The 23,498-nt window shown below is 35.2% G+C and overlaps 2 protein-coding genes across 4 annotated transcripts in view; one reads left to right on the forward strand and one right to left on the reverse strand.

The window, feature by feature from the left end:
* Positions 1 to 23,498, forward strand: part of ANKAR (ankyrin and armadillo repeat containing) — a 72,392-nt gene that overhangs the window by 45,291 nt on the left and 3,603 nt on the right. For both annotated transcript variants that reach the window (XM_027054731.2, XM_027054725.2), the window contains 9 exons: positions 2,315 to 2,556; positions 2,726 to 2,879; positions 2,964 to 3,125; positions 8,670 to 8,776; positions 10,425 to 10,547; positions 17,292 to 17,450; positions 18,133 to 18,250; positions 20,966 to 21,075; positions 22,583 to 22,779. In XM_027054731.2, the coding sequence (XP_026910532.1) occupies positions 2,315 to 2,556; positions 2,726 to 2,879; positions 2,964 to 3,125; positions 8,670 to 8,776; positions 10,425 to 10,547; positions 17,292 to 17,450; positions 18,133 to 18,250; positions 20,966 to 21,075; positions 22,583 to 22,779 (1,372 nt within the window). The remainder of the gene's footprint in view (positions 1 to 2,314; positions 2,557 to 2,725; positions 2,880 to 2,963; positions 3,126 to 8,669; positions 8,777 to 10,424; positions 10,548 to 17,291; positions 17,451 to 18,132; positions 18,251 to 20,965; positions 21,076 to 22,582; positions 22,780 to 23,498) is intronic.
* Positions 8,330 to 23,498, reverse strand: part of OSGEPL1 (O-sialoglycoprotein endopeptidase like 1) — a 35,366-nt gene continuing 20,197 nt past the window's right edge. Inside the window, exon 9 of one of the 2 annotated variants that reach the window (XM_053215433.1) lies at positions 8,330 to 8,492. The gene's annotated coding sequence lies outside the window, so the exon portion shown is untranslated. Of the gene's footprint in view, positions 8,496 to 23,498 lie in introns of both variants that reach the window. The other variant, XM_053215434.1, reaches the window with a different exon arrangement.

Raw genomic sequence — 23,498 nt, forward strand, 5'->3', positions numbered from 1 at the left:
GGAAATTATCTTCCTATCACTCCCTTCCTGTCTTATTTTACTCTAAAGTAGTATGGAACCTATTGCTATTTCATACTTCTGGCTTTTGGCTTGCTCCACAAGGTCAAGAACTTTTGTCTTGTTGGTTCATCACTGTTTCCCAGTGCCTAGGACAGTGCCTGGCATATAGTAGCTCCTCAATAAAGTATTTGCTGAAAAAACAAATGACTGAATGATGAAAATATTCATAGCAAAAAGTTAGTATATTTGATATAAGTGATATATATAAATTGATATGAACAATAAGGGCTTACTAGAGAGAGAAAACTAACCCAAATAGTCTATGAAAGAACAAATGCTGGATTGAGTCTGCCTGTTTGGATACAAAAATGACTTCTGTACATTTTTTGACTTTTTGAAACATATGTCTTACATATTAAAACACACACACACACACACACACACACACACACACACACACAGGATCTATAAGGCTACCAGGGGGAAACTAAAATTGAAACCAAACAGAATCAACTGTATTTCAAATTGATGACATAAAGATTTTAAAAGAAGAAAAAAATGAATACAAGTGAATTTTGACATAGCACTTCACTATATAGCCTCAGTCTAGGGGAATAAAAAAAAAACTGCAAACATATCTTGAATTCTTCTTAGTGGATTTGTATTTCATAGTGATATGGATGAAACAGCTCTGAACTGTTAAAGTATTAAAAGTATTGTAGAAATGAACATGTGAATAAATATGTTGATAGTTTTGGGTTCTCACTGTGAAAAGAACTGTAAGAATGTAGGAAGGCAATAAAGAATCCTGTGAGGTTGGATTGGAATTGGAACATTGGAAATACATACATTTTCCTAATCTTGTCTAGTAAGAGTCTAGAAGAAATGATACTTAAGTAGCAATGAACACATCTAGTACTCAAATCTTGATTTCTAAGTACCATTCCTAATTAAAAGGAACCAGAACTTCTTGGAAAAATGGTTTATTTCAGGGGTAGAGCAGAGCAGGAATTGGTGAGTCTGAAACATCATACTGTGACAGAAAGTAAAAAAAAAAGTTAAAAAAAATGATGGATGTCTATCAATTGTTGCTAAATCTTGAGAGAGCTCTCAGATTTATTCTTGAAACTTTCCTGTAAGTTTTAAAGAGAACAAGCACAACTGGTTAAAAAGTATATATGAAATGCTGTAGTCTCACCAGTAACCAAAAATATGAAATAGGAGATACAATTTTTTGCCTATCAAATTAGCTAAATTTATGTATTTATTCTTAATGATAATATCTATATTTAAAAAGATACAGCAACATTGAAATGCTCATACTCTGATTATGAAAGGCTAAGATGCAATGGTCAATTTTGGAAAGTAATTTAATGTGATATATTAAATTACTCCAGGAATTCCTGGGACACTATACTAAGGGAAGAAACAGGAAGGAAAAATACCTTATGTGCCAACATTTCTCCTAAACATTGTTTAAAACAGTGAAAAGTTGGAAACACCATGTATTTTTTTTTTTTTTTTAATGTGAGGTTTTCCTACCACTCAGTGTGGCTCAGTCAGTTAGGTGTCCGGCTCTTGATTTTGGTTCATGGTTCATAAGATTGAGCCATGTGCTATCAGTCAGGAGCCTGCTTGGGATTGTCTCTCTTCCTTTCTCTCTGCCCCTCTCCCATTCACACTTGTTCTCTCTCAAAATAAATAAATAAACTTAAAAAAATGTGAATGGCTAAGGAAATGTAATACATTCATTAATGAATATTTGAGAGACGATGTTCATAAAGAAAGGGAAAATGTTTTACTTGTAAATTAAAATGCAGGATATTGTGCTTATAGTACAACTATATAAAATATGTCCAGAACATTATTTAAATATGTCTTTTCACTTAAAAAGTGAATGAGAATAGGGCACCTGGGTGGCTCAGTTGGTTAAGTGTCCAACTCTTGAACTCTGCTCAGGTCATGATCTCAGCATTTGTGAGTTCGATCCCCATATTAGGCTCTGTGCTCCTAGCACAGAGCCTGCTTGGACTTTTCTCTCTCTCTGCCCCTCTCCTGCTCTCTCTCTCTCTTTCTCTCTCTCTCTCTCAGAATAAATAAGTAGGCTTTTTAAAAAAAAAAAGTTAATGAGATAAACAAAATATTTGTGTTTGGGTGGTGAGAATCTGGGTGGTTTTATTTCTATTTTTCTTTATTTTCTAAATTTTTACACACTCTATAAGTTTGATTCTATAATATGAGAATCCAATGATAAGTTGCATTTTTAAAATATTTTTAAAAGATTTATTTAACTGTTCCTTGGATTGATTTGAAGATGTGTTGAAGGCTGTATCTTCTGCAACGATTGCTGAGGTGGCACGTGACAACAGGGAAGTTCAGAACGCTATGGCTTCAGAGGGAGCCATTCCTCCTCTGGTGGCCCTTTTTAAACGGAAACACCTTAGTGTCCAAGTGAAGGGTGCAATGGCTGTGGAATCACTGGCGAGTTACAACCCATACATACAGAGAGAATTTCTGGAAAAATCATTAAGTAAATATCTTTTAAAACTCCTCAAGGTAGGAATTTTTATGATTACTTGTCATTTTTCTTAGACAAAGTATTCAATATTGAATTTTGTAAAGTGAAAAGAAAACTAAAACCAATTCTAGAATAAACATTTTATAAAACATTCCTACAGTGTTCAATCGATGCTCATTGAAAGAATGGAATATATTTTTTTAATAGGCATTTCAAATAGATGTTAAGGAACAAGGAGCTGTAGCCCTTTGGGCCTTGGCAGGACAAACCCTGAAACAACAGAAGTATATGGCAGAACAGATTGGATACAACTTTATAATAAATATGCTTTTGTCACCATCAGCTAAAATGCAGTATGTTGGTGAGTTCTTTTCTATGCATCCACTTGCACAATGTAAAGCAGCACACTGAAGTGTCGGACATGTTTCTTGCTTTTCTTTACCAGGAGGTGAAGCAGTCATAGCTCTAAGTAAGGACAGCAGGATGCATCAAAATCAAATATGTGAAGGAAATGGAATTGCACCATTGGTTCGCTTACTAAGGATCAATAAAATAGCTGAAGGCACACTTCTGAGTGTCATCAGAGCAGTGGGGTCCATTTGTATTGGTTTGTAATTATTTCCTCAATTTTTAAAATATCAATAAGATTCTTCCCTTCCTCTCTGTTCCCATTGACAGAGCCCTAAATCATATTTAATTTATTCAAGGATTACCATTTTTTTTTATTTCTCCAAGACTTTAATGAGTAAAAGTGGTATAATTAATAATTTTATATCCATTTTCCCCTTTAACTCTGGTTATAAAGGGTAATGAGGACAATGATCCTTGGCTATTTTGAGTTAAAAGAATCTCATTTTTTTTTTTTTTGAGTGTAAGAGAAAAATATTTCTTCTTTTGAATTTCAAGAACTGTATGTTTTATACGGATTCTTAATGTTGGGGCACATTTTTCAATTCCAGTCTTTTTCCATAATGATTCTTTCTTTATAAAGTGGCCAGTAGGTCTAGTTCCTTTCATTGCAAAGGAGTTAACCTTTTGGGATATCTGTAAAAGTGCTGTCAGTGGTTGATCAACCAAAAATAAAAAACTTGGGTTCTTTGCTGACCTTCATGAATGTGTGGGGCTGACTGTAGACTGTTTCTTATAGATAAGAAAAAAAGCCCCCTTTTTTTTTCTAGTTGATTATATTTCCTCGAAAAATAGTCTAGCTGAATGAAGAATGTAGGAATTGGTTCCAAAAAGATTTGTTTCTCCTCACTTGAAAAAACTACCTTGCAGAAATTCATTAAACTCCAAGGCAATCAGTCAGACAAAATAATGTGTCTTTTTTCAGTCCAAACCTCTGGTATACATTATAGATCTTTCTAAAATTTTAATAGATGGTAACATATATACAAAGATACCTTGTGTGTGTGCGCGCATGTGCAATTGCTTCTCATTAGTTCACTTCAAAGCTGTCTACATTTGCCATAGACAAAGGATTCTCCAGTAGAACTACAGAAGAAAACTCATTTCAAATTTACTAGTTTAGACTGGTTATATACATACACACACCTTCTTTTTTCTTCCTTATCATGTTCATGTTTTCTTCTATGGTCTTGAACATATGTAATATATTTAAAATGGCTGTTTTAACTTCTCTGTAACTAGTTCTAGCATCTATATCATCTCTGGGTCTCTCTCTTTTCTTTTTTTTTTTCAACGTTTTTTATTTATTTTTGGGACAGAGAGAGACAGAGCATGAACGGGGGAGGGGCAGAGAGAGAGGGAGACACAGAATCGGAAACAGGCTCCAGGCTCTGAGCCATCAGCCCAGAGCCCGACGCGCCGCTCGAACTCACGGACCGCGAGATCGTGACCTGGCTGAAGTCGGACGCTTAACCGACTGCGCCACCCAGGCGCCCCTCTGGGTCTCTTTCTATTGGTTGATTTTTTTTTCTTGATTATGAACCATATTTTCCTACTTCTTTACATACCTAGAAAAATTTAAATGTGGGTGTTTAAATATTGACATAATTTACATACAATAAAATATTTGAATAAAATATATAATAGCATAAAATATAAAAATACCTTCAATTGGGGGTGTCTGGGTGGCTCAGTTAGTTAAGCGTCTGACTCTTAATTTTGACTCAGGTTATGATCTCACAATTTGTGAGACTGAGTCCCACATCAGGCTCCGTGCTGTCAGCACAGAGACTGCTTAGGATTCTCTCTTTTTCCCTCTCTCTGCTCTTCCCCTGTGCATGCTGTCTCAAAATAAATAAATAAACTTTAAAAATACATTAAACTGTACAATTTGATGAATTTTGACATATGCTTTCAGCTGTATATCCATCACCACAATCAATGAACATAACCATCACCCCCAATGGTTTCATTGTGTGCCTTTGTAATCCCTCCCTCTTTATACTCCCATTCCCAGAGAACCACTGATCTGTTTTCTATCATTAGAGATTAGTTTGTATTTTCTAGAATTTTATGTAGATGGATATACAGGTATACTTTTTTTCTTGCTTCTTTCACTCAACAGTTATTTTGATATTTATGCATATTATTTTGTATACCAATAGTTCACTTTTATAATGCTGAGTAGTATTCCATTGTATGGTATGATGGATAATTTTATGCCTTATGATATACATACTTATTACCTACCTACCTAACTACCTACATACATATCTTGTTGGTTCTGTTTTTCTGGAAAATCCTGATTAATACAAATGGATATTCTGTGATTTGTTTATCCATGCACCCATTGATGGACATTTAGATTGTTTAGTTTCTTGCTATTGTAAATAAAATTGCTATGAACATTTGTGTATAAGTTTTTGTACAGACACAAATATTTTCATTTTTGGGGGGTAAACACCTAAAAGTAGGATTGCTGGATCATATGGGAGGTGTTTGTTTAACTTTTAGAGAAACTGCCAGATGGTTTTTCAACATTGTGTTTTAACTTTGCATTCCTCCTAGCAGTGTGTGAGAATCCAAGAGCTTCACATACTCGCCATCACTTAGTATTAGGATTTTAGCCATTGTAGTTAGTGGGTGTGCAGTAAATCTCATTGTGGTTTTAACTTGCATTTCCCTAATGATTAGTGATGCAGAACATCTTTTCATGTGCTCATTTGCCATTTGTATATCCTTTTTGGTAAAGTGTCTGTTCAGATATCTTGCCCATTTTAAAAATTGTGATGTCTTATTGAGTTGTAAGCATTCCTTATATATTCTAGATACAAATCCTCTGTTAGATGTATGTTTAGCATATATTTTTCCCAGTCTGGGTGGGTCCTTCCATTTTTGGGACAGGGTCTTTTTATTTTTTTATATGTTCATTTTTGAGAGAGAGAGAGAAAGAGCATATGTGAGATGGGGGAAGGGCAGAGAGCGAGGGAGACAGAGGATCAGAAGCGGGCTCTGCACTGACAGCACTAACAGCAGAGAGCCTGAAGCAAGGGCTCAAACTCATGAACTGCGAGATCATTACCTGAGCTGAAATCAGATGCTTAACCAACTGAGTCACACAGGTGCCCCTGTAACAGGGTCCTTTGAAGAGCAAAAGTTTTTAATTTTGATTAAGTCCAGTTTATTGATATTTAAAATTTTTTAGTTCATAAGTTTTGTGTTCTCTTTAAGAAACCTCTGCCAAACTCAAGATCATAAAGGCTTTCTGTTTTCCTCTGTTTAGATGTATGATCCATGTAAGTTAATTTTTGCATATGGCTGACATTTATTATTATTTTTTTTTGCATATGGCTATCCAATTGCTTTAGCCCACTTATTGAAAAGATTATCTTTTCCTCCACTGAATTTTTGTGGGTCTATTTCTGGACTTTTTATTCCATTCTATTTACATATTTGTCTATCTTTATGCTATACTCACTCACTGTCTTAATTATTGGAAGTTTACAGTAAATCTGGAAAGCAGGAAGTATAAGTCCTTCAACTTTGCTATTCTTTTTCAAAGTTGTTTCAAAGTCTCCCAATCCATAAACACAGCGTTTCTCTCTACTTGCTTAGGTCTTCTTTAATATATCTCAGCAATGATTCCTAGTTTCCAATACACAGTTTTTGTACACATTTTATCTTAGGTATTATTTTTAAATCATGCATAATAAACTTTGATTGAATGCTGGACATTGTGAGTTGTAAACTGTTAGATGCTGGATTTTATGGTCTTCCTGTAAACAGTTAGGTTCTGTTCTGGCATGTGATTATCTTACTCGGGATCAGTTTGATCCTTTTTCAGCTAGCTTTCAAGCTTTGTTAGCACAAGTCTAGAGTAGCCTTTACTCTGGAACTAACTTAACTCCACTATTAGGATGATATAGTTCCAAGGACTCAATTCCTTGTATAATCCCTTGAGTTATGACATATCTGAACTCTGGCCATAGAGCACAAACCATTCTTAGCCCTGTGTGAGCTGTGAGAATTGTTCAGCTTACTTCTTATAGTGGTTCTGTTCCCAACCTAATGGAGTTTCATCTCACTATTAACGTGAAAATTCAAAGATTTGAGGGTATTCTTTTCACACCACCATCATCTTATCATAATCATTATTATTAAAGCTATTCATTCTGAGGGGACCTACCTACAGCACCTTAACCCTGGGAAATCTCCCTGCTTACTCCTTTTCCACCTACTCTGAAGTGAGCAATCCCCTTTCTGTGATTCCAGTGTATTTTTCTCTACCTCTGTTAAAGCACTTACTGCATGTATATAGTTGCTTCCCCTATAAACTCCTTGGGGGCAGACATTCTAATTTCTCTTTTTAGTCCTAATTCCTACTTCAATTCCTGGTACATTAGGCATTCAATATCTGTCAGCTGAATCAAGAATATTCATGTGGGGCCCCTGGGTGGCTAAGTCAGTTAAGTGTCTGACTCTTGGTTTCGGCTCAGGTCATGATCTCAGGGTTGTGAGATCTAGCCCTGCATCAGGTGCCATGCTGGGTGGGGAACCTGATTAAGATTCTCTCTTTCTCATTCTCTCTCTCACCCTCTTTCCCTCCCTCTACCTTCCCCCCTACTCTGCTCACAAGTGGGCTCTGTCTCTCTAAAAGAAAGAAAGAAAGAAAGAAAGAAAGAAAGAAAGAAAGAAAGAAAGAAAGAAAGAAAGAGAGAGAGAAAGAGAGAGAGAGAAAGAAAGAAAGAAAGAAAGAAAGAAAGAAAGAAAGAAAGAAGAAAGAAAGAAAGAAAGAAGGGAGTAAGGAAGGAAGGAAGCAAGGAAGGAAGGAAGGAAGGAAGAATATTCATGTAATCAGTGTCTGTGTATATTCCTGGGTGGTCAGTGGGGGACTAGGGACAAGGAAACAAACATGTTCTTTGCTCTTTCTATTACCTGCAGTTCCTTCAAACTTCCCCAGATGATACTAAGTAGGTGACTTCCTTCATTGTTCAGAGACAGGTCTGATCTTGTATTTATATTTAAGTATATAAACCCTCAGTGTATGTGTTGTGATTTTTGATGGCAAAATAAAAGAATTACAATTATTTATACATGTTCACTAGACAGAGATGACTTTTAAATTGAAATTAGGCCTACAATTTAAAGTATTATGTTATAAAAGGAGACAGTAAGGTTATCTTTTTAGTATGTGTATTTAAGGAATCTAGAATTTTTAACCAGGTGATTTACTCTAGTCATTTTTATAAAAATAATTTTTTATGGAATATAATAGCACCTGTAAAGTACTTTGCAAATAAAAATCTTCAAAAAGTGATAGCTATTATACTTTTATTCCTTGATAGTCTAGCATTCTTATTTCTTTGTTTTGTGACTATTAGAAAAACATCCACACTTCTAATAGTAATTTTTCCATGTTTATTCATTCTGCCTTTTAAAAAAATTAATTCAGGGGGCACCTGGGTGGCTCAGTCCGTTAAGCATCCAACTCTTGATCTCGGCTCACGTCTTGATCTCAGGGTTATAAGTCTGAGTCCCACATTGGGCTCCATGCAGGGTGTGGTGCCTACTTAAAAAAAAAAATAATTCAGGTAAAATAGTGTTGACACAGCATTTCCTTTTGTAACTTATTAACCATATTATGCTAGAACACTTTATCAGCCAAATACACCAAGCTATTTTTGACCTTACCATTTCTAAGATAGAAAGAAATATTATCTTATTGACATGTATGTTCTTATAGGTGTTGCCCATACAAGTAATCCCATCAGTCAACAATTTGTTGTAGAGGAAAATGCCTTTCCAGTACTTATTCATTTACTGAGAAATCACCCTTCTCCTAACATTAAGGTATATAAATGGTTTTAATATTTTTTCTGATACAGTAAAAATTAACAGAAATATGACTTTCTGAGAATAAACTGTATCTTCATGCAAGTTCACAAGTATACTAGAAAAATTTAACCTATCCTAAAAGTTTAAAATAAAAGAGTTGCTTTATAAATATAGTAGTAAAGTTAATTTTATTAAAATAATAAATTTTCAAATAATTAAGTCTTGTGTCCTTACTCATCAAAATTTTATTCCTCAGATATTTGGTTATTCACAGAATTTCTTCCCTACTTCCTCAGATATTGATTGCTAAAACTGGGTGGGGATGATGAGGATATGTGATTTATGTAGCAAAAATTCTCAAATTTAAGTGATTCCTGTCAATGTTAACCATCAAAACAGTCCTACCTCTACCAACGTGAACATTACAAATATCTTACAAGCTGTTTAAGAGTCATTCACTCTTCTATTTACTTCTAGTGAACTGCCTTTAATAAAATGACATTCGCATATATTCAAATCCTTTGGAGATTTATGACATCTAGAGTTGGCCAGGCAGGAAATTATAACAACAAAAAATACATTTTCTCTTCAAAATTAGGTATGAGTTCTGCTGGAAATGAGAAAACAGAAATATGTAAGCAAATACAGAATTATTTCTTTTAAGGAATGTGTTATCAGAAAAGATGTTAGAAGTTATGCAGCTTTTCTGGTTATGAAAGAGATTATTCTGTTATAGGAGTTGATTAGGGAAACGGAAGGAGCATATTCTTGCAATTTTTTTGGCTTGAATTATATGAAAAGCTACACTGACTTTCAAAGTACAAATAAATTTCAGAAGACCATGGAATTTGCCACATAAAAATACATTTTTATTTTAAAACATGCATTTTCATGTTTTAAACAGTTTACTTTTACTGTGCCCATCCATATTTCAGTATATGCTTTCAATGAGTTCTTCAACTTGTTAAAAACATAACATCAATACATTTCAATACTTTTCTTCAAATAAGATGCGATAGTAAACAAAATAATTTTGAAATAATAAGCATGCTGTTCAAATTCATAACATTTTTCATAGAAGTGCATAATGTAATCTTAAAAAACTTATCTTGAGTCCCGAAAATAAACAAAGTTCATTTACATCCTCCTAAAAGGCTTCAGAATGTGAATTAAATGACCCTGGAACTAGAGCAAAACTATTCTTCAGGACTACTTCCCAGTCTTGGGAATTTTTTCCTTAATTGATAGGCCTTCCACTGAAGCCTTAGAATTCAATGGTCAACAGCTAACAAGCAGTTCAAAACAGTTTTTTATTCCAGGCCAGGATTTAAAAAAAAAAAATTCTCTTTTAGATGTGGAAAGGATACAACTATGCACTTAAGATAATACCTCCTCACATTTCCTGCTGGCTCTGGTTGCTCCCCCCCCACCTCTCAAACGGAGCTTTGTGTTGGTGATGGCACACTTAGGAAGGATATTTTCCCAGCTGTTAAAAATTGCTAGGGACATTGCTTCGGACATTGTAAATGCCTCTCTATTATTAGAGAATTGGAATCAATGAATTACACAGTTGAATTAGTATATCCCATATAAATGTTTGTATAATGAAATATGTCATTTGATAAACCATGAGTGAAAAATAAACTAATTTCTACATACTTAGGTTGAAGTGGCATTTTCCTTGGCATGCATTGTCCTAGGGAATGATCTGTTACAGAATGAATTACAAGAAAATGAAGGATTTAAGTATGCCGATGTCCTTCATCTTCTTCACTCACAAGATAAGGTAATGCCTTTACAAAATGTTAAAGCTCATGTAGAATGGTTTTTAGACCATATCCTCAAATTATGTCTTTTGCACACCAATATTTAAATATATTACATAAGAAATGTAAAATCTCTTTGGTAGATCATTAGTTTGTAATAATGAAATATTGTTCCATATTTTTCATAGTTGACTTATTTCATCTTTGAAAGGTAGCAATTTTTTTCTATTTATTTATTTATATTTTATATTTTATTTTTTATTTTTAAAAATTTACATCTAAATTAGTTAGCATATAGTGCAACAATGATTTCAGGAGTAGATTCCTTAGTGCCCCTTACCCATTTAGCCCATCTCTCCTCCCACAACCCCTCCTGTAACCCTCAGTTTGTTCTACATATTTATGAGTCTCTTATGTTTTGTACCCCTCCCTGTTTTTATGTTATTTTTGTTTCCCTTCCCTTATGTTCATCTGTTTTGTCTCTTAAAACCTCATATGAGTGAAGTCATATGATTTTTGTCTTTCTCTGACTGACTAATTTCACTCAGCATAATACTCTCCAATTCCATCCAATTCCATTCCATTCAAATTTCTTCACCGGATTATTTGTTTTTTGGGTGTTGAGTTTGATACGTTCTTTATAGATTTTTGGATACTAACCCTTTATCTGATATGTCATTTACAAACATCCTCTCCCATTCTGTCGGTTGCCTTTCAGTTTTGCTGATTGTTTCCTTGTTGTGCAGAAGCTTTTTATTTTGATGAGGTCATAGTAGTTCATTTTTGCTTTTGTTTCCCTTGCCTCCGGAGACATGTTGAGTAAGAAGTTGGTATGGCCAAGATCAAAAAGGTTTTTGCCTGCTTTCTCCTCTAGGATTTTAATGGCTTCCTGTCTTATATTGAGGTTTTTCAATCATTTCGGGTTTATTTTTATGTATGGTGTAAGAAAGAGGTCCAGGTTCATTCTTCTGCATGTCGCTGTCCAGTTTTCCCAGGACCACTTGCTGAAGAGACTGTCTTTATTCCATTGGATATTATTTCCTGCTTTGTCAAAGATTAGTTGGCCATTCATTTGTGGGTCCATTTCTGGGTTCTCTATTCTGTTCCATTGATCTGAGTGTCTGTTCTTGTGCCAGTACCATACTGTCTTGATGATTACAGCTTTGTAGTATAGCTTGAAGTCTGGGATTGTGATGCCTCCTGCTTTGGTTTTCTTTTTCAAGATTGCTTTGGCTATTCGGGGTCTTTTCTGGTTCCATACAAATTTTAGGATTATTTGTTCTAGCTCTGTGAAGAATGCTGGTGTTATTTTGATAGGCATTGCATTGAATATGTAGATTGCTTTGGGTAGTATCGACATTTTAACAATATTTGTTCTTCCTATCCAGGAACATGGAATCTTTTTCCATTTTTTTTGTGTCTCCTTCAATTTCCTTCATAAGCTTTCTATAGTTTTCAGCATATAGATTTTGGTTAGATTTATTCCTAGGTATTTTATGGGTTTTTTTGTGCAACTGTAAATGGGATTGATTCCTTGATTTCTCTTTCTGTCACTTCATTGTTAGTGTATAGGAATGCAACCGATTTCTGTGCATTGATTTTATATCCTGCAACTTGGCTGAATTCATGAATCAGTTCTAGCAGTTTTTTGGTGTAATCTTTTGGATTTTCCATATAGAGTATCATGTCATCTGCAAAGACAGAAAGTTTGACCTCCTCCTGGCCGACCTGGATGCCTTTTTATTTGTGTTGTCTGGTTGCAGAGGCTAAGACTTCCAATACTATGTTGAATAACAGTGATGAGAATGGACATCCCTTCCTGACCTTAGGGGGAAAGCTCTCAGTTTTTCCCCATTACGGATATTAGTGTTGGGTCATTCATATATGGTGTTTATGATCTCGAGGTATGTTCCTTCTATCCCTACTTTCTTGAGGGTTTTTATCAAGAAAGGCTGCTGTATTTTGTCAAATGCTTTTTCTGCATCTATTGAGAGGATCATATGGTTCTTGTCCTTTCTTTTATTGATGTGATGAATCACTTTAATCGTTTTGCAGATATTGAACGAGCCCTGCATCCCAGGTATAAATCCCACTTGGTCGTGGTGAATAATTTTTTTAATGTATTTTTGGAGCCGGTTGGCTAATATCTTGTTGAGGATTTTGCATCCATGTTCATCAGGGAAATGGGTCTATAGTTCTCCTTTTTAGTGGGGTCTCTGTCTGGGTTTGGAATCAAGGTAGTGCTGGCTTCATAGAGTTTGGAAGTTTTCCTTCCATTTCTATTTTTTGGAACACCTTCAAGAGAATAGGTGTTAACTCTTCCTTAAGTGTTTGGTAGAATTCCCCTGGAAAGCCATCTGGCCTTGGCAGATTTTTGATTACTAATTCGATTTCCTTACTGGTTATGGGTCTGTTCAAATTTTCTATTTCTTCCTGTTTCAGTTTTTGTAGTGTATATGTTTCTAGGAATTTGTCCATTTTTCCAGATTACCCATTTTATTGGCATATAATTGCTTACAATATTCTTTTTTATTGTTTTTATTTCTGCTGTGTTGGTTGTGATCTCTCCTCTTTCATTCTTGATTTTATTCATTTGGGTCCTTTCTTTTTTCTTTTTGATCAAACAGGCTAGTGGTTTATCAATTTTAATTCTTTTAAAGAATCAGCTTCTGATTTCATTGATCTGTTCTACTGGTTTTGTTGTTGTTGTTGTTGTTGATTTGTTTCAATAGCATTAATTTCTGCTCTAATATTTGTTATTTCCTGTCTTCTGCTGGTTTGGGGTTTTATTTGCTGTCCTTTTCCCAGCTCCTTAAGGTGTAAGGTTAGGTTGTGTATCAGAGATCTTTCTTCCTTCTTTAGTAGGGTCTGGATTGCTATATACTTTCCTCTTATGACCTTTGCTGCATCCCAGAGGTTTTAGGTTGTGGTGTTATCATTTTCATTGACTTCCATATACTTTCTAATTTCCTCTTTAACTGCTTGGTTAGCCCATTCATTCTTTAGTAGGATGCTCTTCAGTCTCCAAGTATTTGTTACCTTTCCAAATTTTTTCTTGTGGTTGATTTCGAGTTTCATAGGGGTGTGGTCTGAAAATATGCATGGTATGATCTTGATCTTTTTGTGCTTACTTAGGGCTGATTTGTGTCCCAGTATATGGTCTATTCTGGAGAACGTTCCCTGTGCACTGGAGAAGAATGTATATTCTGCTGCTTTAGGAGGAAATGTTCTGAATATATGTTAAGTCCATCTGGTCCAGTGTGTCATTCAAAGCCATTGTTTCCTTGTTGATTTTTTGATTAGATATCTGTCCATTGCTGTGAGTGGGGTGTTGAAGTCTCCTACTATTATGGTATTACTATTGATGAGTTTGTGATTGTGATTAATTGATTTATATATTTGGGTGCTTCCACATTTGGTGGATAAATGTTTACAATTGTTAGGTCTTCTTAGTGGATAGACCCCTTGATTATGATATAATGCCCTGCTGCATCTCTTGATACAGTTGAAAGGTAGCAATTTTAACGCTTAGAGAGCCAATAAACAAATCTCTTCTGTCCTGGACGCATCAAAATTTTTCTTTTTGAAATTTTATGAAATTTGAAATTTTATGACCTTTCAACTCTCAGTCACCCACTATTCTAGTGGTGCTTCTCAAACTTTGTGATAAAGGAAAGCCTTCCCCCAGCAATCTGTAATGGGTAGGATAATTAAAACAACAAAAACTTTAAATTTTGCAATAATTTTAGGTTTTCCAAAATTTTGCAAAAATAGTGGAGTGTTCTAGCATATCCTTCATCCCGCTTTCCTGGAGGTCAACCAGCAATTAACATTGATACCATACTATTAACTAATCTGCAAACTTTATTTAAATTTTGCCAATTTTCTCAGCAGTGTCCTTTTTCTGTCCCAGAATGCAATGTAGGACCTCACATTACATCTATTTGTCATGTCCCTTTAGTTTCCTTCAATCTGTGAAACTCGGTCCTTTGTTTTTCATGATTTTACATGTCTTCCATGATTTTGACATTTTTGATGAGTCCACACCAGTTACTTTGTAGAATGTCCTTCAATTTGAGTTATCTGATGTTTTCTCATGATTAAATTGAAGTTATGCATTTTGGCAAGAATACCATAGAAATGATGTGGTCTTCTTCATTCACCTGTCTAGTGCATCATTTCAGGAGGTACATGGTGCTGTTATGTCTTATAACTGGCAATGTTAACTTTGGGTACTTGGTTAAGGTAGTATCTGCCATATTTCTCCACTGTAAAGTCACTGTACTTCCCTTTTTTAATAAGTATCTTAAGGTGAGACATTTTGAGCCTATGAAAATATTCTGTTTTGCATGTACTTTTGCTCAACAATTTTAGCATCTACTGATGCAGCAATGATTACTGTGGTATTTGGCTAACGACAATTTTTTTTAAAAGTTCTCCTTTTTTTTTTTTAAATCAAATTTATACTTAAATTCCAGTTAGTTAACATGCAGTGTACTATTAGTTTCAGGTGTACAATGTAGTGATTCATCACTTACATACAACACTGGTCCTCACTACAAGTGCCCTCCTTAATCCCCATCATCTACTCAACCCATCTCCCCACCCACTTCCCTTCTCGTCACGATCAGTTTGTTCTCTATATTTAAGAGTCTGTTTCTTGGTTTTCCTCTCTTTTATTCCCCTCTATGTTTGTTTTACTTCTTAAATTCCACCTATGAGTGAAATCATATGGTATTTGCCTTTCTCTGACTGACTTATTTCGCTTAGCATACTACTTTCTAGCTCCATCCACGTCCTTGCAAATGGCAAGATTCATTCTTTTTATGGCTGAGTAATATACCATTGTATATATACATATACACCACATCTTTATTCATTCATCAGGCAATGGACATTTGGGATCTTTACATAATTTGGCTATTGTTGATAATGCTGCCACAAACATCTTTCTAGATTTATTAGTTGGTATTTAACTATAAGGAAGAGCTGTTCCTTTTAAATTCGAATTCCCAGTTTTTGTAATCCTGATGTCAACCATTTTGTCGACTGTCATTGGTCCATGGGCCATACTTTGGATACCACTAACCCTAGAGAAATTTGAGAACTTTTGTTGTCTATAGTGCATTTAGCAATTAGGGAAGAAAACTGCCAACTGTCAGCTTTAGATTTGGGAGGAAGAAAAGAGGGCTATGGGGGAGAAATGAACTCAAAGCATTATTTATTAATATATAGATTTCTACTGTACTGTGGTATATGAAAAAATGGAGATGTGCTGCTGTAATAATATGGGGAATATGGGGAATATAGGGTGAGGAGACTGAATTTGTGTCTGACTGACTCTTTAAGCCACCTTTCTTCTCTCTCTGTTCATTCCACATTTTATTCTCATTGCTCATTCCTCAGGGACACCCTTCTCCTTTTTCTTCTACTACTCATTCTGCTCTTAATCATTCTCCTTTTCTTCTCAGCCTGTTCCCACCTGCTTCATTCACTGGACCCTGTTCTTTTGTGTATTCCTAATACTTTTCTTCTTGCTTATGGCCAGGTGACTACTTTGTGTGTACATAATTTTTATTATGGAAAATTTCAAACACATACAGAATAAAAGAGTAGCACAATGAACTTAAATATTCCTCTGACCCCGTTTCAGCACTTATCAATTCATGGCCAGTTTTATTTAATCTATATATCCACTTGCTCTTCCTATATTATTTTTCAAGAAAATCTCAGGCATCATATAATTTTATTGGTAAATATTTTAGTATGCACATATAGCACTTTTATGTAATGATTAACACCGAAAGAAGAAAACTCGCTAAGATTTATGGTTCTCTCTGTACTACACTGTTCAAGCAAAATATTAAAAATAAGATTTAGTCATAAAGTTCTATCTTTTGGGTCTTTCTGGAAGATCTACCATACTTGTTCATCTTTGGCAAGTGAACAGACTCTAAGAATTGGCTTTTGCTCTGTTTGCCAAGTCCCAGAAAATTAAAATGTGATTTGTAAATCATCTTTCTTTTGTTTCCCTCTTAGGATATAGTACAGACTTTTACAAATGAACTTATTTTGAGAGATGATAGAGACCATCCCACAATGCATAACATGTAATATATAGTATGCTATACAAGGAAGTTTTGACTTATCAAATTCTACTTTGAAATGTTGAAATGAAAATAAAAATATGTTAAAACAAAAAAGTTGAGGGTTAGTGAAATTATGGAATTTCCTATTTCTGTTTAGGTATTTATTTGCACAATTATTAACTAACATTCCCTCTGAATATGAAAATTACTTCTCTCTTCTCCCTGAAGCCACAACTTACTTCTCTATTTAATCTGTTCAATGACATCCTGGGTTGACTCTATTACCTGTTTTCCCCAATGATGTCATGTTTTACTCCTAGAGATAAGAATGTAATGTATTTAGATGGGCGAGAATTCAAAATCTATTACCTTGAGTAACATAATAAATCAACTAAGTTAAAGATAATGCATGTGGGGCACTTGGGTGGCTCAGTCAGTTAAGTGTCTGACTCTTGATTTCAGTTCAGGTCATTGTCTCACCGTTCGTGAATTTGAGCTCTGCATCAAGCTTTGCACTAACAGCACAGAGCTTACTTGGGATTCTCTCTCCCTCTCTTTCTGCTGGCTCTCTCTCTCTCTCTCTCTTAAAAATAAATAAAAATAAATAAACCTAAAACCTGCCTTTTTGAGTTAAAAAAAAGAAAAAAAGATAACGCATGTTTCTCCTATTTCTAGGATGTTTGTTTAAGAGCAGGCTATGCATTAACCCTTTTTGCCTTCAATAATCGCCTTCAACAATACTTAATATTGGAAAGTGGAATAATGACCATATCAATTTTTGAACCTTTTCTTGAATCAACAATTGAAACTGAGAAGGCAATGGCAGCATTTCAGGTACAAAACTGAAGTTAAAACTTCAAATCCATAAGTGTCTTTTTAGTCAAAAACTTGAAAATTAGAAAAAATTTTAATCTGGAAAAGTGTTTACTGATTTGTAAAATTTGCAGTATTTTTCACACCAGCCCTTTCCACCTCATAAAATCCCTGTTATTTATGAGGATATCTTCATTTTACCAGCACTTTTTGCCTTTGTACCTTACCTGATGCTTATAAGAACCCTGTCAGGTTGATGGGCAGATAGTATTATTTTTATCATCCACATATTACAGGCAGAAAAACATGGTAGTATCCAAGACATGTTTTCTAACTGCAGATCTTTACCTGATCACACTGGTTCTTCAACCCATGACAACTAGATGTATATGGGTTCTTCTTATTCTCTCTCTTCTTTTTCTAGCCTATAACATTTAGGAGAAATATTTTCTATGAACCCATACTTCAAGAATGGAAAACCTGCAAATATTGTAGGAAGAATGCAATGGCCTACCATGTTCACTGCAGTAATCAGATAGCGACAAGCACTCTAACTCACACCCCTGCCATTTGCTTTTCTTCTACTGAATAATACCAAATTACCCCTCTAACCTTCCTGAGAAGTAGCCAAAAAACATTAAAGCTTAATTAGAGAAGCCAAATAGAAAACATTCAATGATTCTATGCTTCTTTTTGTTTTCAGATTATTATATTAGCTAAAGTCATTATAGACATGGACTATATTACTTTGTCTGCAAGAGGTGTCACTATTTTAGTTGACAGTCTGTATTCAGTTCATTCTACCACTATTGTCTTGACAGGTAAGAAATAACTGGAAGGTAGTTACATAAAATAACTACATAAAACTATTTTCAAAAATAATTTTTTGTAATCTGAGCAATAATAAAATAATAAGCCTGATACTATGTCACATGGTTTGAAGAATGAGCTGGTACAAATCTACATGAACTCCACAGTAAGCCTACATGGAACAATGGGAGTCTACTCTGCACCCCAAAAAGCAGCAGGGTAACTCTGAACATGGCCTTTTTGATTTCTTACTTTTTCAAACCTCTAATTATTTTTTCCAGAAAGAAAATGAGAATTAAACTATGAGCTACCACCAACAAAGTTTACACACTGATTTATGAAAGTAATGGCAGATTTATACTGCTATACTTCTGTCTGGTTTTCTTTTGATCAATTGTTCACATTTTGCTAACATTTAAAGAGTTCCCTTTGTTGCTATGCAATATAGCAAAGCAAAATAGTCCAACAGAGTTCTTGGCACACTTACGCTAGTTGTGTAACTGTATCTCCTCCAGAGCTAACTTTCAAAATTAATAATAAGCTAATTGACTTGATATATCACTTTTTTTTTTAAACGTTTATTTATTTTTGAGACAGAGAGAGACAGAGCATGAACAGGGGAGGGGCAGAGAGAGAGTGGGAGGCACAGAATCTGAAACAGGCTCCAGGCTCTGAGCTGTCAGCACAGAGCCCGACGTGGGGCTCGAACTCACGGACTGTGAGATCATGACCTGAGCCGAAGTCGGACGCTTAACCGACTGAGCCACCCAGGCGCCCTGATAGATCACTCTCAACACAACATGAAACAGTATCAGGATGACAACCATGTGGAGTGACTACTACCAAAAAATAGTTTTTTTGTTTGTTTGTTTGTTTGTTTTAACTGAAATGGATCATAGAAGGTAGGAAAGGAAATCATACTTGCTGCCATGGAATTATATTTTTACTTGAGATGGAAGGAAAATTCATGCAAACACAAACTTTCTGATGGAAACTAGGACAAAAACATGTTTAAAAGAAATTATTAAATACTTTTTATCTAAATAGCATTCTTAATTCAAGTCATAGTAATTCTATGGCTCTGAGAAACAACTGTAGTGGGTTTAAATTTTACTCCACAACCTCTTTTGTGCAAGAAATACCATATTATACTAGCTTTCACATATTGTCTCAGGCTGGTAGGAACTGAATCTCAAAAATTACTGGGCCTTTCTCTGCACTCCACCATCAGAGTCATATGCATCTCCAGAGTCTGGGGTATCTCAAGCAAAGCAGGATATTCAGGCTGCAGATATAATGTAAAATAAGTGTCGTGCTAAAGGTCTAAGTCATGGTTCCCAGAAGAAGCTCCAAAGGCACAGAAGTTTTGCAAAGACTAGGATTTCTGTTGCCAACTGTCCAGTTTTCCTATGTGCACTACATAACCATTCTCCACTCAAAGCTCCTGTTCCTATCATCTCCTTCTTAGTCTTAGAGTCTCTGACTGCCTCCATTTGTTCCCCATTTCTTACTCCTCATCTTCAGAGACACCTCTCTTCCTTTCTCCTTTTCACCTAAAATAATGCCTTCTATACACATAGATTTTAATATATAAGCCTGAAGAAAAGGTTATCTTAAGACAATTTTCGCTCCAAGCCATACAACCCATCCCTCCCCATCCTGAAACAATAAATACAAAGGCCTTGGTTTATAAAGAAGGCCAGAAAAAAAAAAATACAAGAACAAAAACCCAATGAATACCTCAATAAAGTATCCATCCACATTTATATGGGTGGATGCCTTTATATCTTAAAATTTGTGTTGCACTTTTTCCAACACAGCAACAATATTGTGAAACAATATCACATGAATGCTTTAAAAATAAAACACATATTTGAATGAAACAGTTGTAGCCTGGTAGCTGCACATTTATTTTATTACTGAATTACCTTATTTTCAACCCCCAAACATTTGTTTTTATGGCAAAAACTTCAATGATTTTAAGTTTAAGTTAGTAATACATTGCTTGGTTTTAAAATCCCATTAAGCTCTTAACTCAAAGCAATCTGGGCTACAAAGAGGACATACTAACTTTAAAATTTTTTTTTTTTTTTTAACGTTAAACTTCTGTGCCTTTGGAGCCACCCAGGCGCCCTAGAGGACATACTAACTTTTTATGGTAGTTCAATCATTACGTTCATAGTCATTAAAAAAGTGCTAAACCTCAGGGGTGCCTGGGTGGCTCAGTTGGTTAAGCTTTCAGCTCATGTCATGATCCCATGGTTCATGAGATTGAGCCCCACATCAGGCTCTGCGCTGACAGCAGAGAGCTCTGAGCACAAAGCTACTTGGGATTCTCTCTCTCTCCCTCTTTGCCCCTCCCCTGCTCATATGTGCTCTCTCTGTCTCTTAAAATAAATAAATAAACAAACCTAAAAAAATGTAAAAATGTTAAAGCTCAAAACAAAATATATTCTGAAGCCATGGGGATAAAAACCTCTGATTTTCAAAATTCCCCACTCTTAGATAAAGCTAATTAATTTTTACTGTTTGTGACAGAAAACCAAATCACAATTTGGGGGAAAAACTTCCACATTTAATATATACATGCTTTTTCTCAGATCTTCTTCATTAACAGAGATGTCTTGTGACTCAACCCTTTTTAACAATATGTGCAAATGAACAAAAGTACAGTATATCAGTTTATATCATTTAAATAACACAAGCATTTTTTTTCTTATTTGTAGGAAATTTAATAGCTAGCCTGGCTCATTCTAGAGCTGGTATTCCAGAAGCATTTGCCACATTAGGGACAATCCAACGGCTCTGCTATCATTTGTATTCAGAAAAAGAAGAGGTAAAAACAAAAGTCTTTCTATAATTGAATATTCTAAAAATGTAAGTTGCCTCTCACTTTTGTGGGCTAATTTCTCCACAGGTTAAGTATGTTATATAATAGTTCATGTTACTAATACAAAATTAGAGGAGTTTTCTAGTACAGTATCTGCCATCCACAATTCTGTTCCTACAACACGTGCACATTTAACTTCAATAACTTAAGATTCAATCTACAAATAAGTACACTGATGATATAGAAATTGGTAATTAAAATATTTATAAAATCTCTCACAAAAACTGGTTAGTTACTAACCAGTGATGTCACTAAGTCATTTCTATGATTATTTGGAATGCATGAAAATGGAATCCATTGGAGTTTTCCTTATCTGCCAAACAGGATTAGAGATGACAGTGTGAAGAAGGCTGGGCTGGCTGTAGTAGTGGTTTGCCTCTAAGTATTCCCCTGCACTTCCCCCCTCCAGGTCTAAGGTAGTGTTTCTCCAACTTCAGGGAATATAGGAATTACTTGGAAGACTTGTTACACCATAGATTGCTGGGCTCCATTCCCAGGGTTTCTGATTGAATATATCTGGTATAGGCCCTACAATGTGCATTTCTAACAAGTTCCTAGAAGCTGAAACTGATGGATAAGGGCCATACACTGAGAACCACTGTTCAAGGTATGGAAGTTATATGGGCATATAAAGCAGTCAGATGCCAATGTAGAGACCAGTATATGAACCCTCTGTTACCCGGGATGTGTGTGGTTTTTGTTCATTCTATGACAGTTCTTAGGCCACCACTAACAGATTTTCTAAGAACTTCCCAGGAATATACTTTAATTAATCATATGAGTAACTTAATTACTTCAGGGTCACAGACTAAGGGTATTCCCTTTAAGAAAGGAAAGATCTACTTTTTCTGTTTTTGCCAGTGGAAAACTGAATCGCTTTCCTGAGTGTCTTATTTTAAACTTGTTTTTATCTTATCGTCTCTTATCTGGTTTCCTATTATAATCAACTGAGCTGTTTTGAAAAATTCCAGTGTCCAGACTGCACTCCAAAATAATTAAATCAGATCGTCTAGGGGTGGTAACTAGGCACGAGTAATTTTCATAACTATCAAGGGGATTCCAATGCACAATCAAGACTGAGACCCACTGTCCTACTTCAAACTCAATGGTTCTTACTCTGGCTGCATATTAGAATCACCTGTGGCACTTTTAAAAAACAATACAAAAGCCCAGATTCTACCCCCAAGCGAGTCTGATTCAGTTGGTGGGTTTTTGTTGTTGTTTCTAACTGCTGACGATTCTAAAATGCAGTCCGGACTGAGAACAACTACTAGTAATTAGTGGCAGTTGACATCTCTCTCTCTGAAAACATCGTTGTTATGCGTCCATGTATAGATTGCCATTGGTTGACACATGTTTGTTAAACATAGCTACAAAGACTTTCTTAGGAAATGTTTAATGAGAACATGTGTTAGATGTTTTAGCTCAATGGAGGAACTGTTTCTTCACTTAGGTTCGCACAGCTTGCTCCTGTGCTCTTGGCTACTTAACTTACAACGCAAGTGCTTTCCGCATCCTATTAAAGGAATGCAGAAATAAGCCTAATCAGTTCCTTCGATTAACAAATAATATCAGCAGAGATGCAAGTATTAACCCAGCATTTCTAAAGGAATTTCAGATGCAACAGCGAGTGGGACTTCCTGCATTAAGGTATTGTGTCTGTATTTGTGAAGTTGAAATTATCGATAAAGGAACTTGTAAGAAAGTTTAAGGAAGCTCAAACAAGGGGAACTATTTTTGTGCCTTGTATACCAAGAGATACACTTCATTCTAAATGTCCACTGCCAAAGCCTGTTTTAATTCTGATTTTGCAACAGAACTTCTTGTGCCGGCATGAACACAACCAGATCTTGGGGATCCTGTTTGGCCAAGATTATTCACATTTCAGAAAGCTTTTTGGGATTCTGGTTGCCTCCAAGTCTGATCCAAGAAGCCATTTTGGGGATATACTTGAGAGATTTGAGCTGACCAGGAATGCCACCATGACCTTGGCATCAGATGGGACTTTGGAACCCGATTCAAAGTTAGGCCAGACTCCCAGGATAGAAACAGCTAAATCAGACTCGGTGACTGGAGTTATGGCAAAGTCTGAAAGGCATTTATTTACTCGGAGGATTTTGCTTCAGTGTTATAGTTTCATTATAGCTTAAGCTTCTGCAAAAGGGAGAGGAGAATCTCCTTAGAATGGGCACATTTTCTTTTCTTTAGTAGATATAGCTGCATTACAAGTCTCTGCAACTAGCACTATTTATGTGTAGGAAACAGAACTATTCAAGGTACAGTATTAACTCTATAATAATAGAAAAGAATAAGATCCAATACATCATGGTTCTATAAACCAATTTTTAGTACATCTTCATTTTAAGTCT

Source organism: Acinonyx jubatus, chromosome C1, assembly GCF_027475565.1.
Source record: "Acinonyx jubatus isolate Ajub_Pintada_27869175 chromosome C1, VMU_Ajub_asm_v1.0, whole genome shotgun sequence".
NCBI classification, from domain to species: domain Eukaryota; kingdom Metazoa; phylum Chordata; class Mammalia; order Carnivora; family Felidae; genus Acinonyx; species Acinonyx jubatus.